Source organism: Gopherus flavomarginatus, chromosome 2, assembly GCF_025201925.1.
Source record: "Gopherus flavomarginatus isolate rGopFla2 chromosome 2, rGopFla2.mat.asm, whole genome shotgun sequence".
In the NCBI taxonomy this organism is placed as follows: Eukaryota; Metazoa; Chordata; order Testudines; family Testudinidae; genus Gopherus; species Gopherus flavomarginatus.
Window position 1 is genome coordinate 57,359,914 of NC_066618.1, and position 15,808 is coordinate 57,375,721.

Sequence of the window (15,808 nt, forward strand, 5' to 3'; positions counted from 1 at the left end):
GAAGGTTACACAGTGGGAGCTACAATCTATTATTGGCATCATAACTTTGCATGCCGAATGGTGGCCCTGGGATGGGTATTTAGTATCCAACTGTCAGCTGCCACTGTGGAAATAGCCAAACTCAACCACTATATAATGATTAATAAAGAGAGGAGCAGGATTTGGGCATTTGGGAACAGTTTCTGAATCAATTTAATACAGTATCTTTTTGGAGGGATGAATGGACAATAGAGACAGATTTACAGGTTCAGATACATTGGAAGGAATATATTTTGGAGTATTTTACCAAGGCAGGTGGGTGTGCCCAGAAATGGCCCTCAGATTGGACACAAAGAGGTACAGTAAAGGATACAACATTCCTGGAATTCTTTCCCATTTTGGTAGCACTAACTATTTGGGGAACAGATTTTGAAAAAAAGAGTGGGTTTTTGGAGTGGTAACATTGCTGGGATACATGTTACCAATTGCCAGTCTTCCAAATCATGCAGGATGATGAGGTTGATAAGGACACTCGTATCACAGTGTTTAAATTTTAACATGCGTGTGGGTTGATAATGGCATAGCTGATTCATTGTCTTGACTTTAGGTGGACAAATTTTGGGTCCTGGCACCAACAAGGAACTAGAACAGATGCCTGGAGGATTGGTGTATCATGGAACAGTACATAACTCAGTAGCACCACAAATATTTAGGGCTTATGACGTGTTTCAATGATTTTGTGCAATTTCAGGAGGAGGAAGAGCCTGTCCATGTTATCACCTATTCTGGAAGACCAGATACTGCAATACATGGTGTCTCTGGAACCTGAGGGCTACATCTACCAGCTCCAGTCACCTATCAAGCCTTATATTTGTCAGGAGGATGAATGGTTACCCAGATCCTTGTAGAGGTTATTAGTCACTAGGTTTTTAGTATATGGCCTAGGGACCTGGGCCCTAGAGAGGATTTACATCATCCCATCACTGTGAAGATGCTTAGGTATTTGGTGCCAACTTCTCAGCCAAATATGCAGAAGCAGATAGGAGGTAGCCTTGTTCAAAGGTGCATTCCTGGAAGCATGTTTTTAAGTTTTAGAGTCTGACTCTAGAACTAGCACCTGAAACCTAAGGGAAGGGCTTTGGAGTGGAGGGTTTTACAATGGGAGGAATAATGTCATCTTAACCATGAATGATCTTGAAAACCAAGTGAGGAAGTAAGATGAGTCCATAATGCTGTAGGAGGTGGGCAGGGAAAGGATTTTCCCAGTAATGGTATTAAGGACTTATATAGGATGAGACCCACAGGAGAGGGCCCCCTCTTTATTCATTGCGATGGGGCATACTAATTTGTCACATACAACATATTAATGTATTACGGTTTCCAGAAAGGACTTTTTCAGAAAGTTGAGCCTACTGGCACAAGAATTTGGTTCCCACTCGTTCCAGATAGGGGCTGCAACCACTGCCGTTGAACTAGGGCTACAGACCACAGTGATTCAGGCAATTGGCCAATGGCATTCAACTGAATACAGTATGTAAATGAGACCCACAGTAGGGAATCAGAGAGAATTTTCTTGTTTTTCCACTGTCAGGATTGTGCAAACAGGTCAAGTGAGTGATGGTGTGGATCTGCAGGCACAGCACTGTATTCTGGGCATACAAGTGGGCTTCTGGGTTGTTGGGGAATTCACAGCTGGGCATAGAGGGTGAGGGAATTCTGAGCTGGCACAGAAAGAGGGGCATTGCTATGGGACCAGCTGATGCCCTGTGTGCACTCTTTGGCAGCTTAGGGGCAGACAATGCATGCAAATATTGCTCAGTTCTGTGAAAAAGGCAGGTATCAATGAATATATGGGAACCCAGGATGGGGGTGGGGGAAGAAGCCAAGCATAATTAGTGGTGCTTCCTTGTGGCGGATGTCCAGTGCAGTTTCTCTGTATGGAAGGTATATGGTTTTCAGATAAAATGGATTGGAAAAGGATTTAAAGGAAAACATCCCTTAAGGGAGCTGAGGAAGGGGGGCTTGGGGGTCCTCTGTCCTTTTCTAGCCCCCTTTGACCTCATATAAGAGGAAGGCAGCAGCATCCCAATGGCGGGAGAACTGGGAACTGATTGGGAATTATGTGGAAATGATTAAGGAAATGATGATGACCTGCATCATACAATTTATTGCTGAGTGGTCCCAGATATTTTAAGTGAATGCAGTTGTGACCTAACTAAACCACATTCATTGCCTCCTGTCTGTCTTCCAGAGCAGCCGGACAATATGTCCTTTCTGTCCGTCTTTACCTGTGTCAGAAATTTCTTCCAAGCCCAATTAGGAATCTCCAGACCGTGTAAGAAAGAGTATCAATTCTAAAGCTGGAGAAGCAAGCACAGACTGCTGAGAGCTGGTATTTTCCAACAAGAGGTAGACTTCTACGTCTAGAATTAAGAGAATAAACTTAATTTTAGTTCTTAGAAGTGGAAGCTGAGGTCATGCAACACCAGGATCAGCTCTCTGGGAATGGAGTGATGAGCTTTCTCTTTTATTTTTCACCTGCCACCTAACTTCAAAGAAGTTTTCTTTCCCATTAATCCTCTCTGATATGTTTCTGCCAACAGGAGCTTTATCTTTGAGAATTCTCTTTGTATTTAATCTATGAGAGAAAAGTAGGCATCTCATCCTTGAGTGATGGACAACATAATATAAACAGTCTGCTTGGGTGACCTCCTTCAGTTGCATAGTAGCTTTGCATAAAGCATCTCCTTCATTGTTGAAATTGCACAGCCCTTGATGGAGCTCTTGTACGGATGCTCCACATCCAGCAGGAGGATCCTGTGGTCTGGCTGATTATCACGTTTGGGTAGTTTCTCCACAAAAAGATGTGAGAATCGTACCCAACCTTACAATAACACTAGTAATAAAGCATCAGGAACAGTGTGCTCCCAGTAGCCAACACACAGATGATCATTTGCTGCAGCACTGTAAAAGTCACATAGAGAATGGAATTCGACCTGCTCTGTGCTTCCATCCGTATTACGTTGGTGCAGGGGCACAGCTTTGGGAAACCACAGTTGTCACAACTATAAGAAGCTGAAAAAGAAACAGCTGATAGGACTTCAGGCTGTAAATACAACATCCAACATATTTCTCTAGACAATCAAGTAGTGTGGCAGGAAACATGACTTGAGAACACATTTCCCTGCCTTTATGGCTCCTTCCCCTTTCCTTCATAATCAGGATAGACAGCAAGAAGAAAGACACTTAGTGCTATTAACTACTGTGTGGAGTTTGTCAAAATCTATATAGAATTTTGATTACCCATATATAATGGGCAAGAAATCAGTGTCTTGTGAAGAACAAAATTATCATATATATAGAATTAAGAGAATAAACTTAATTCTAGTTCTTAGAAGTGGAAGCTGAGGTCATGCAACACTGAGATCAGCTCTTTGAGAATGGAGCACTGAGCTTTCTCTTTTGTTTTTCACGGGCCATATATAATAATTTTGTTCGCAAGACACTGATTTCTTGCCCATTACCTAATGTATGTGGGTAATCAAAATTCTACATATTAGATTTTGACAAACCACAGTGGTGTATCTACTGCTCCACATATCAGGGCTCTGATGTAACTTCAGCCATACCCTCTCCGCGATGCACGCACTGATGTTTTTCTTATTCTGAGATCCCCTTAGCAGAAAAGCAGATCCTAAGGTAGAATATTTAGCAGTGAATATCCTGCTGCTTATTTAGATCTCTACAGAACTTTCTTTTCCAGAAAATCTCCAGGAAAAAAACAAAGATAGTGATGTATATTTTTGGCAATTATGACTGAGTAAAGACTGTAGGATTGAATTTGGTATATTGTGTTACTCTTCTGAATATTTAACCAAGAATACAGTGGTCTACATTTGCTATTACTACACAGCTGTACTGGCTATTACCAGAGTTTGCCCCCATATTTAGAATAAAACACCTCTAATAACTGTGGGGCTATAATTGGCAAAGATTAACATTTTAATGGCTGCTATATCATACAATACATCTGGTTGTATAGATTTACAAAATACTGTAAAATATAAAAATCCTGCTCTATATTTTTGTTATTTCGGTGCATCTGAAAACTCATCAAAATAAAATGTACAGCAATATTGTATTTCTCCTATTAGGCTACCTGGCAATGTTTGAAAGCATATTATTTAGTTATACTCATGCTGGCAGTCCTGGGAAAAGGCCTGGAGAAATTTGCTAGGTAATGCTCATCCTCACAGCTGTAATGGCCAGTGCTGCGGAGGCCCCAGCATATTGTCAGTAACATATTTACAAACCCAGCAGAGCAGAGTCTGGCGGGAGCACAAGGAATTGCATTGCAAGTACTCATAGACTCCCCAAAGCCACCAGTACATTTCATTTCCTTGACTTGAGTAAAAGTGGAAAATCCATGTAATATACCAGAAAAGCCATTTTCTTGTTTTGCAGAATGTGCAGTACATATCCACTCGCCAATGAAATACAGCCAGCTATGTGGTGGAACATGGCAGATTTTTAAACATGCACAGCAACATGATAATAATTATGGTCAAGGAATAAAAAAAACAACAAACCTCACAACATATCAAGCTGAAATTGCATGGACAATTTAAGAGACAGAATGCTCCTAACCGAGATTTGGAAAGAGCACCAGGGTTAAATAGTTGTGTGCTGATGAAAAAGCACCAGGGGATCTTGAATGACGCAAGTCTTATCTGACATGAGCAATTTGCTCAAGTGCTATTCTTCCTGCAGTGCCTGCTCTTTTTACATTGCTTTCCTCTGCTAATGCTACCTTTAGTTTGAAGACACAGGCTTTGTCTACGCTACATTTTGTTGGTATAACTTTTGTCATTCAGGAGTTTGAAAAAACATCCCCTGAATGACAAAAGTTTTACCGATGAAAAACGCTGACAAAGCTTCTTGTCTCTCCTTGGGAGTGGATTTTGTTGGCAAGAGAACTCTCTCCTGCTGACAAAGAGCAGCTACACTGCACACCTTTTAGTGGCATGGGTGTGTCACTAAAAGGTGCATAGTGTTGACATAGCCTAGATGTTCAGTGAAAAGCTAAACTGAAGTTTATGCTATTCACTTTTCTGCCTTTCTCTGTCTACTCCCAGGCCTACTGATGTAGTGGTCATCCTCCTACTCCTTTCCTCCAGACAATCCTCTCTCCCCTAGTGCACTGCTGGTGGTCTGCTGCACACTATGCAGCTGTTTTTCACACACTATGCAAAAATCCCCTGTCTCTGCATTCTTCCAAACCCCACTTGCCAGTTGCCATGTGTGGAAGTGTGGGGGAGAAGACTTGAAATTTAATTTTATTTAGGCTGTTTACAATGATAGCAAATAAATCAGCAAAATTTAAGCCCATCAACCAAACCATTTTGTGCATTTGCATGGGCGATGTCTCAAGCTGGTTCTTAAAGACTTCCTAACTCCTCATGGAAAATATGAACAGCTGATATAAAGAGCTGCAGAGAGGAAGCAATTTGCAGTGCACAATAAGTTTTATTGGACCTACAAAATCCAAAACTAGATATGTATTCTTCGGCACCATATGCTGGCACCTTATCTATTTCCTAATTATTTGCACAGATAGAAAGCCTCTTGCAACACAAAGATTTTAAAAATCCACTATTGAGAAATAATTCTGCTTCTGTATGATAGGCTGTTATATTTACTCCATTGTTCTTTATTGTTAAGAACATATGCATGCAAATAATAAAATCTTTGTGTGTTATGATGAAGATTCTGGCTGCCCCTCCAGGAGTGTGCAAAGGTAGGAGGGATGGAGAATGTCCAGTTAACACTTTGACCTCCCTGTAGAGGGGTTTGGCGGAGGCTTGTTCCTCTCTGGGGCGGCGGGGAACCATACTGCCTCGCTACTTCCTTTCAGTTGTGACGGGGAATTAGCCTGGCTGTGGGGGTCTCTCGCCGCAGCAGCACTAGAGGCAAAACATAACAGTTATTCAAACCCGGTTGGCGGGCAGTAGTGAGTCACGGGCTCAGGCCCTCAGACAGGAGCTGAGCAACTGTTATATAATGAGCAGTCCCTGGCCCTGGGTTGGGGTGGGGCAACAAAGAGTCAGTGGCTCAGGCCCTCAGGCAGGGGCTGAGCAAACAGGTAAACAGCAAGTCCAGACTCCTGGTTCTGAAGGGCCTGGGAGAGGGGGAGACTGCCACCCCCCAGTTGGGTGGCAGGGAGGATGCAGGCCCACCCACTCCACTGTGTCCCAGTCCAGGGCCCTAGCAGTGGTAGAAGGGCTGCTGCTGTATCAGTGGGGATCCTGGCAGCACCACACTGACATAGGCTGTGGCGGTCTTGCAGCCATGGGGTCAGCTGCCCCATGGCTACTTCCTAACTCCCTCTCTGGAGGTACCTGGGTCTGGACGGTGTCCTCCAAGGGGTCAAGCACCATTGGCTCCTCAGGGTAACTGGCGAGGGGTAGGCTTGGCAGCTTCTCAGGGTAACCTGTGAGGGGCAGGCTTGGCAGCTCCTCTGGGTAACTTGTGAGGGAAAGGCTTGGCAGCTTCTCCGGGCTCTGGTCAGTATCAGGCATCGACCCGTCTTCTGGTTGGCTGCTGATTGCTGGCGTCTCCCAACCGGGAGCTAGGCCACAGGCATCTGGCCTCTCTGGCGGCTGTTCTTCTAGTGAGCTCTGGGGCTGGGCTTTTATACTTCCTGTCCTGCACTTTGACCTCTGGAGGGTGGGCACAGGATTTACTGGCTCTGCCTACTTTGGTGTCCAGAGAGGCTCATCCCTCTCTGGGGTGGCAGGGAATGACACTGCCTCACGACACTGGCTTATTCACCTCAACAAGGGCGAGTCAGGATCCAGTTCTTGTTCTCTTTGGATGAAATTCATTCCTACGCAGAGGGCCTGCACAAAGGCTCTCCATCACTTAAGTACTCAGAATAGGTCTTGAGTGAGAGAAGTGGTCCCCAGACCTTATGGTGGCCCTCCGCACCTGGTGGCTTTTTCCCCTTGAGGGCAAGGTGTGAGGAAAGATTAGCTCTGCTAGTGGTCACCTTCTGCCTAGTTACTATGTTGAGTGGTGGATTGGACATGCCAGTGGTAAAGTGGGCCCACTTCATTTTTGCCATTCTGAAAGCTGGTCCCAGTTTGAAAGCTACTTATCCATCCACTAGGAATATTGGTAGAAACATTGCTTTGATAGGCAGGGCCTGGATATGTTTCCCCTTCTCTGTGCACCAATCTGAAGTTCTTAACTCAAGTTAAGACCACATGCTTTACTTAAAGGAGCTGCAGGAAAAAGTAAACCTAGTTTCAGTCATCTTTGCATCCAGCACCTCAAAAATACTACTTCCAATTCTCCCACTCACACCTCATCATCTTTCAGTTCTTCATTCAGACACCATTGAGCAAGCCATTTTACAATGGTGGGTAGAAAAAAGGCACAACACTTGGCAAACTTGTTTTCCAAAATTGAGAGCTTTAATAAACATCTAAGCTGCTGCTCTGCATGACATCCCATCACAAAAAAAATACTTTCCCCCATCGTGGGTACAATCAGAAATGAAACTAATTTGTTCTTTTAGAATGAATAGCTGTAATGAGTCCATGGCCACATAAATATCGACCCCAGTCAGGAGTGGAGAGTGGACAGAGAATCAAGCACCCGCAAAACTAAAACCATAAGCTCCTATTACTTGAGCGAAAGTTAATTCATTATATACAAAGGGCAGGCTTTTATCCTCCATGCATGGCAGATGCCAGAGAGAAACATGATCACATGCAATATGCTAATAGACAGTTCTTGAATCTAAAAATTGAACTTTAACTCTCTTTATATAGTTTTTTCCATTTCTGGCAAACTTTTCAGAAATTGCAATTTATGTGCTGATAAAGTGCTCACATTCAAGGACTGTGGAAAAATCTAAGTCATAAAACCACAAATTCTATAATGTTTGAAATTTAATCAGACACTATTGCAACTGGGTTGCCTGCCTTCCCTGCACTAATTCAGCATGTTCAAAGGTAGCATGGGAAGTATGTAGCAATACATACTGAGACATAGGCCTGGTCTACACTACACGTTTAAACCGAATTTAGCAGCGTTAAACCGATTTAACCCTGCACCTGTTCACACAACGAGGCCCTTTATATCGATATAAAGGGCTCTTTAAACCGATTTATGTACTCCTCCCCGACGAGGGGAGTAGCGCTGAAATCGGTATTGCCATGTTGGATTAGGGTTAGTGTGGCTGCAAATCGACAGTATTGGCCTCCGGGCGGTATCCCACAGTGCACCATTGTGACCGCTCTGGAAAGCAATCTGAACTCAGATGCACTGGCCAGGTAGACAGGAAAAGCCCCGTGAACTTTTGAATTTCATTTCCTGTTTGCCCAGCGTGGAGCTCTGATCAGCACGGGTAGCCATGCAGTCCCAAATCCAAATGGAGCTCCAGCATGGACTGCATGGGAGATACTGGATCTGATCGCTGTATGGGGAGACAAATCTGTTCTATCAGAGCTCCGTTACAGAGAACGAAATGCCAAAGCATTTGAAAAATTCTCCAGGCTATGATACAGAGTCCACAGCACAGTGCTGTGTGACAAGCGTAATGGAAAGCCAAAGAATCAAATGGACGCTCATGGAGGGAAGGAGGGGATACTGAGGACTCCAGCTATCCCACAGTCCTCACAGTCTCCAAAAAGCATTTGCATTCTTGGCTGAGCTCCCAAAGCCTGAATGGTCAAAAACATTTTCCCGGGTGTTTCAGGGTATATGTCGTCAATTTACACCCTTCCCCCCCAAAAGAAAAGGGAAAAAAAAAGTTTCTCACCTTTTTTCAATGTCACCCTATGTCTACTGCATGCTGCTGGTAGATGGGGTGCTGCAGCGCTGAACAACAGCATCCCCTTCCTGGTGGCAGATAGTACAATAGGACTGCTATCCATCATCATCATCAGCCCGTGAGTGCTCCTGGCTGGCCTCGGTGAGGTTGGCCGGGGCGCCTGGGTAAAAATGAGAATGACTCCCGGTCATTCCCGGCAGATGGTACAAAACAGCTGGTAACTGTCCTCATCATAGCAACTGGAGGCTGAGCTCTATCAGCCCAGCCCTTTCATGTCTAAAGAAAAGATTCCGTACTGCCTGGACTATCATAGCAGCTGGAGGCTTCCTCCCCCTCATTTTATCTCACTAAAAAGTCAGTGTTTCTTATTCCTGCCTTCTTTAGTACTTCATCACACAAATGGGGGGACACTGCAATGGTAGCTCAGGAGGGTTGGGGGAGGAGGGAAGCAACGAGTGGGGTTGTTGCAGGGGCACCCCTTAGAATGGCATGCAGCTCATCATGTCTGCAGGATCTCTGGGGCTCTGACACGGAGCGGCTGTGCTCTCTGGTTCTCTAGTAGACTTGCCCCATATTCTAGGCAGGACTGACTCTATTTTTAGACAAAACATAAAGAAGGGAATGACTTGGGGAGTCATTCCCATTTTTGTCCATGCGCCCCCGGCCGACCTCAGCGAGGCCAGCCAAGAGCACCCATGACAGCAGCAGACGGTACAAAATGACTGATAACCGTCATCTCATCGCCAATTTACAATGTTAGACAGTGCAATAGGGATGGTAACCGTCTCTGCTACCTTGCAAAGGCATATGAATGCTGCTGTGTAGCACTGCAGTACTGCATCTGTCAGCAGCATCCAGTACACATACGGTGACAGTGACAAGGCAAAACGAGCTCCATGGTTGCCACGTTATGGCGTCTGCCAGGGCAATCCAGGGAAAAAAGGGCGCGAAATGATTGTCTGCCGTTGCTTTCACGGAGGAGGATAGAGTGACGACCTTTACTCAGAATCACCCGCGACACTGTTTTTGCATTGGGATCTCAACCCAGAATTCCAATGGATGGGGGAGACTGCGGGAACTATGGGATAGATATGGGATAGCTACCCATAGTGCAATGCTCCAGAAATCGACGCTTGCCTCGGTATATGGACGCACACCGCCGAATTAATGTGCTTAGTGTGGTCGCGTGCACTTGACTTTATACAATCTGTTTTACAAAATCAGTTTATGTAAAATCAGAATAATCCCGTAGTGTAGACATACCCATAGGGAAAAGAGAGATAACACGGAAGAGAGAAGGACAGGATGAATAGGGAAAGGAACAGTGCTATAATACTCAGATGGAAATAAAGGAGGAATCATATGATGAAAACAGGCACGCACATGTGAAGCGAAATTGTATTCAACATATGTGAACAGTACAAGCAGCTTACTCTGTGTTTTGAATATTGGACATACTAGAGCATATATAGACTTATATGCACTATTGTGAAAGGGGCCATCTTTATTGTTGTAGTAAGCTCACATATGTAACATATATACAAAATATAACATCTATGGATATGAAACACGTTCTCATGTGCTTTCACATGGGAAATCATAACAGGCAGAAGAGAACCAGTATATTTTATATAAATATGTAAATATATACACACAATACACATCGATAGATAGATAGATGAGAAGACAAGAAGGAATAGAGAAGGAAGTATTTAAAAATAGCAAGAGGTAGGGGGAAAAAAGGATTAATTTTGTATCATTTTTCAATGCCAAACCATAAACACAAGGACACTCAGCAGATCATACTTAGTCAATGTTTCCATATTTTTCTGGTGTTTTCATAGGTGGGGCAAAGATGACAAAGGTCTGAGCCAAGCATTCCATTGGCTCTGACTTTAATATAGAAGTGCTGATCCACTATACAAGATGTTTTATTTCAGCTTTACCTTTGTGCTTTGTATCTGCAGTTTAATTTTCAATATTTCTACACCTGCTTCCCATGTAGAAACTTAGAATGCAGAAGCCTACAGGCATCCAGATGAGCAGAAAGTGCCAGAATATAGAGATGTGATATAACAGATAATACAACAGACTCATAGACTTTAAGGTCAGAAGGGACCATTATGATTATCTAGTCTGACCTCCTGCACAATGCAGGCCACAGAATCTCACCCATCCACTTCTATAACAAACGTCTAACTTATGTCTGAGCTATTGAAGTCCTTAAATTGTGGTTTGAAGACCTCAAGCTACAGAGAATACTCCAGCAAGTGACTCGTGCCCCATGCTGCAGAGGAAGGCAAAAAATCTCCAGGGCCTCTGCCAATCTGCCCTGGAGGAAAATTCCTTCCCAACCCCAAATATGGCAATCAGTTAAACCCTGAGCATGTGGGCAAGCCTCACCAGCCAGACACCCAGGAAAGAATTCTCTATAGTAACTCAGATCCCAACCCATTTAACATCCCATCACAGACCACTGGGCATACATACCTCCTGATAACCAATGATCAGTTGCTAAATTAATTGCCAAAATTAGGCTATTCCATCATACCGTCCCCTCCATAAACTTATCAAGCTTAGTCTTAAAGCCAGATATGTCTTTTGCCCCCACTACTCCCCTGGGAAGGCTGTTCCAGAACTTCACTCCTCTAATGGTTAGAAACCTTCATCTAATTTCAAGTCTAAACTTCCTAGTGTCCAGTTTATAACCATTTGTTCTTGTGTCCACATTGGTACTAAGCTTAAATAATTCCTCTCTCTCCCTGATATTAATCCCTCTGATATATTTATAAAGAGCAAGCATATCCCCCCTCAGCCTTCTTTAGGTTGAGGGGGGATATGATTGCTCTTTTTATATATATATATAATATAAACATATTATGGCTCACTGTCTCCCTTTCTAATGTGTGAGAGTGGTTTTCCCTGGCTGGCTGATTCATTTTCAGCATTTGAATGGGTCTTGTTCTGCTCAGTGCTATTAGTCGATACCTGGAGAAAAAAATTCACAGAGTAATAAAAGAATATTTAAATGTTTCCAAATAACTACAACACACTGCACTTTAAAGAGGAATGGGGGAATGGTAGACATCTAATAATTTAACCTCAACTCTCAAACTCAGCTTTATATAGGAAGTAGGGGCCTGATTCTGGGCTCTGCTACCACCCTTTCTTATGGTGATTTAGAGCACGCCCAGTAGGCAGCCCTACAGCAACCACCTCTCAGACTCCAGTATTTGGACATGCTCTGGGAATGGCTGCAAGTTGGAAGGGATGGTGTAGGCAATTGCTGGAGTGTTTTGCATGAAACGACCTTTGCCCCTCCACCAAGGATGAATTATCCAGGAGGCACAGCACAGAATTTGGCCCTGGTATTCCATCATAAATGACTTTACTTTTTTAAATTTCTGACTTTCTTTTCTTTGCATGACTGAATTTATTTTTAGACTCTCCCTGTGAATTCTGAAGATTTTCATGTCAAATGTGAAATAATTTGACAGTCCAAAGTCTTAACCTGTACTTACCTTAGACGACATGTTCTTTTCATTATTACATATAAATAAAAGACACTGGTTAGGATAATTTTAAAATTAATTTAATAAATTATAATCAGACTAAAATATCCATGTGGCTATTTCAATATTATACATATCAAATACAGATTTCTAGTGCACACAATGTATTCAGAAACATGGGAACCTGAAGGTCGGCTGCACCCTGCAGAGTTTTAGCTCAATCAGCCATTTTTTTCCTTTCCTTCCAGTGGTACCCCAATGAGATTATTCTGTTTATGGATCTTTGAAAGATTGCTACTGATGGGTGAATACATTTAAATATAAAATGTGTGTCATTTAGAATAACAAAGCACACTCATCTCCATGGTATCTACCCACATCATTTAAATCAAACCTTGCAACACTCTTGTGAGGTAGGTACTTCTATCTCAATTTCAAAGATGGGGAAACTGAGGCACAGAGCAACTAAATTATGTGCCCAAGATCACAAACTGGGACTAAAATCTAGATTTGTTGGCTACTATGCCTGTGTTTTAACAACTAGATCACATTTACACAATCTGAGTTAGAAATATATGATTTCATTTATCTAATCTCTTAATCAGATATTAGAATTCTACCAAAATATGAATAAATTTATGAATTAAAGATTTAAGCAAAATACTTTTATATTAATTCTTCTAACATTTCCAAGGGACAATTTGTTCATCTTTTAATTATACAAATTAGAAAAGGGTTTGAATCAAAATCCTGGATTCAAACATTCCCACACTTTATGAAAGATCTGAACCAGACATTGCATCTTAGACTCATCTCTACTCAAACTGACATCTGTTTTCCCAATTAAACATATTTTAGGGATTTAGCATAGCCCTAAGTGATAGACACAGGCAAATTGACTTTCAAATTGACTGAAAATTTTGGCCTCAAATTTGGGTGCCTCAAGGGAGGCACCTAAAAAAAAAATAGGCCTGATGCTCAACACCACTGAAAATCAAGCCAATTTTACTTAAATATAGAGTTAGGTGGCCAATTGGAGGCATCCAACTTGTAAATGCTGGCGTCAATTCTCTGCTACACCTAAGTCTAAAACTGTGGGTTGACTAAAATCAGGATATTTATGCATATCCAAGCTCTCTATTAATATATCTTTGTACTGTAGAGAAAATGAAAAAACAAAAAACAATACAACTACATTTTAATCCAGGTATTTTTACCAGTTTGAAGCTTGCAAGGCATCCTAAAGTTTTTTAGATACTTAATTTTAAGTATTTTCTTTTTTTAGTCTTGGACCCACTAAAAGTTGGAAGAACATAAGGAAAGAAAAACAACCCAGCTCTTCTATTTTTGCTAATCTTGCTGTTCGGAGCCTCCTTTCTCTTCTTTTTTTCCCCAGTTTTCCTATATCTATAGAAATAATCAAAATAGCACCTCAGACAGGACAATAGATCCATCTCCCTCAGGATTACTTTGATGGGAGGAGTGGGGGGATTACTAGAAATTAACAACCTGATCCTGCAAACACCTTGTGACAGGAGTTTCTTCAGTCAATGGAGCAATGTTGGTGTTAGTGAGATCAGCTCTAAAGTTGTTGGCAAATGCAGGTATACTCCTTAAACAAATTAACGTAAACTGCAAGTCTGCATTACACAACACATATATAATCTAGTTAATTGAAAACATTTCAATTAATGCAAGTCAGAGTTATTTTATCCTGCTGTTTGTAATAATTTTCCTGTCTCAACTACTCATCCTTATGTAACTACATGTTATGAACACACAATTGGGCATGGCGTTGAGATTCTACTGTAATTCAATCAGTATGGAAAAATTTACATTCACATTCTTTTAGACTTAGTCTCTATGGAGATTACCAGGTTGCAACAAATATGATTTTAATTATTTCTATTGTAAAGAATGCTTTCCACATATGGTTACATACTAATAAAGTGATTGAAAAATGCTATTATTTTTACATGCTTTTTAAGAATGTGATCCCTTGAATGTTAAAAAAATGCTGTGAAAGCATAAGAAAAAAATAGAAGGACCCTTAATTTAACTTGGGTAGGCAGGAGAATAAATATCTAAAAGATCAAATAAAAACATCATGATTCCTACTTAGCCTATGTGAAATGCTTGCATTTCAGAAAGAGGCACCGTCAACTTATTCCAAGAAACTTCGAAGCATATTCCAAACGGCTTTTTCCATAATTCAGTGATATTTTGCTGTATTTGAGATGAGTGGCTTCATAATTTGTACTCCCCAGAATGCAATGCAGAGTGAAAATAAAACCTACAATATAAAGCACAGAGTGAAAAACATTATACAAGCTTTCTTAATAAAAAATTATATAGTAATTATGGTAAATGGATAAAAAGCAGAACTCTCCCAAGAGACACAGCTATATAAGAATTCCAGGCATATTGTTAAATTATGGAAAAAAATAGATGTTGGAGTCTACAGGCTTTAGGAATTCTATGGAAAGAGTTTTTCTCTCCTTCTCATAGTTACCACTTCCTTGACATGTTACTAAACTTCTTTCAGTCCCCACCACTAAAAGAACACATCTATCCCTGGAAGATCCATTAAATATAGAAGTATTTTACTTAGAGAAGAAACATATTTAAGCAATAATGACTGAGGAACAGGGCATTTCTAGGGGATTAATGACCGGCTGGTAGATGATGATCACCTGAAGCACAGCCATGGGCCATTAAGCCCCAGGAAATGTCCTCAGCTGAGATTGTTATTACTGTTATAAGTTGGGGAAAAAATCACAGGCGTATTTTTAAATGGGGTGATGCAGTTCCTTCTTCTCTTTTTCAAAATTAAACTCTTTATTGTGAGTTTGTTAAAGAATGCCACATATGCTTGTGGAGGAGTATTTCATATTATAGTTAATATATCCAGAATGAGAAATCACACTCTGCAGAATTAGTTTGGCTTAGAGTTCTATAAAATTATTGATTCAATGCCTACTAAGTTCAGGGTTGCTAATATTAAATGCAAAGTACTGCACTCATTGAAACAGAAAGGCTGCACCAGTGGGAAAAAAGTGTAGAGAATATAAATATAAAGGGGCCAAATCCACCCCTGAATCACAACAGTTCTCTGCTGCTCCGCTGCCACAAAGCTGACCTAAAGCCAATTGAGAAACTGAACAGAAGCCCACTGCGTAATCATAGATTTTAATTTTCTCTGCATCCTCCAGTACATTCTGTGCAACAAAGCCTGAGAAATTTAAACAGATTGTGTGATCTAATGATCACAGTAAAATAACACTAGAGTATAAAGGGTGTGGACAACAGGACGGAGCATAAATGTATCTGACTGCTACCTTTGAACAGATTTTGGAAAAATGTGCACTTCCTAAACTGTGCAGGCATGCATAGTGTGCCTCCCTCATAGTAACCCCATTGCAGCCTACTGACATTTTCTGCTGTATAAATTCAACATATACTTTCCAGACTATTCACC

General features: G+C 41.6%; 1 protein-coding gene across 2 annotated transcripts in view; it reads right to left on the reverse strand.

The window, feature by feature from the left end:
* Positions 1-14,435: 14,435 nt before the first annotated feature.
* The window catches only part of AGMO (alkylglycerol monooxygenase), a 276,395-nt gene continuing 275,022 nt past the window's right edge, over positions 14,436-15,808 (reverse strand). For both annotated transcript variants that reach the window (XM_050938680.1, XM_050938681.1), the window contains exon 13: positions 14,436-14,623. In XM_050938680.1, the coding sequence (XP_050794637.1) occupies positions 14,543-14,623 (81 nt within the window). In that variant the 3' untranslated portion in view covers positions 14,436-14,542. The remainder of the gene's footprint in view (positions 14,624-15,808) is intronic.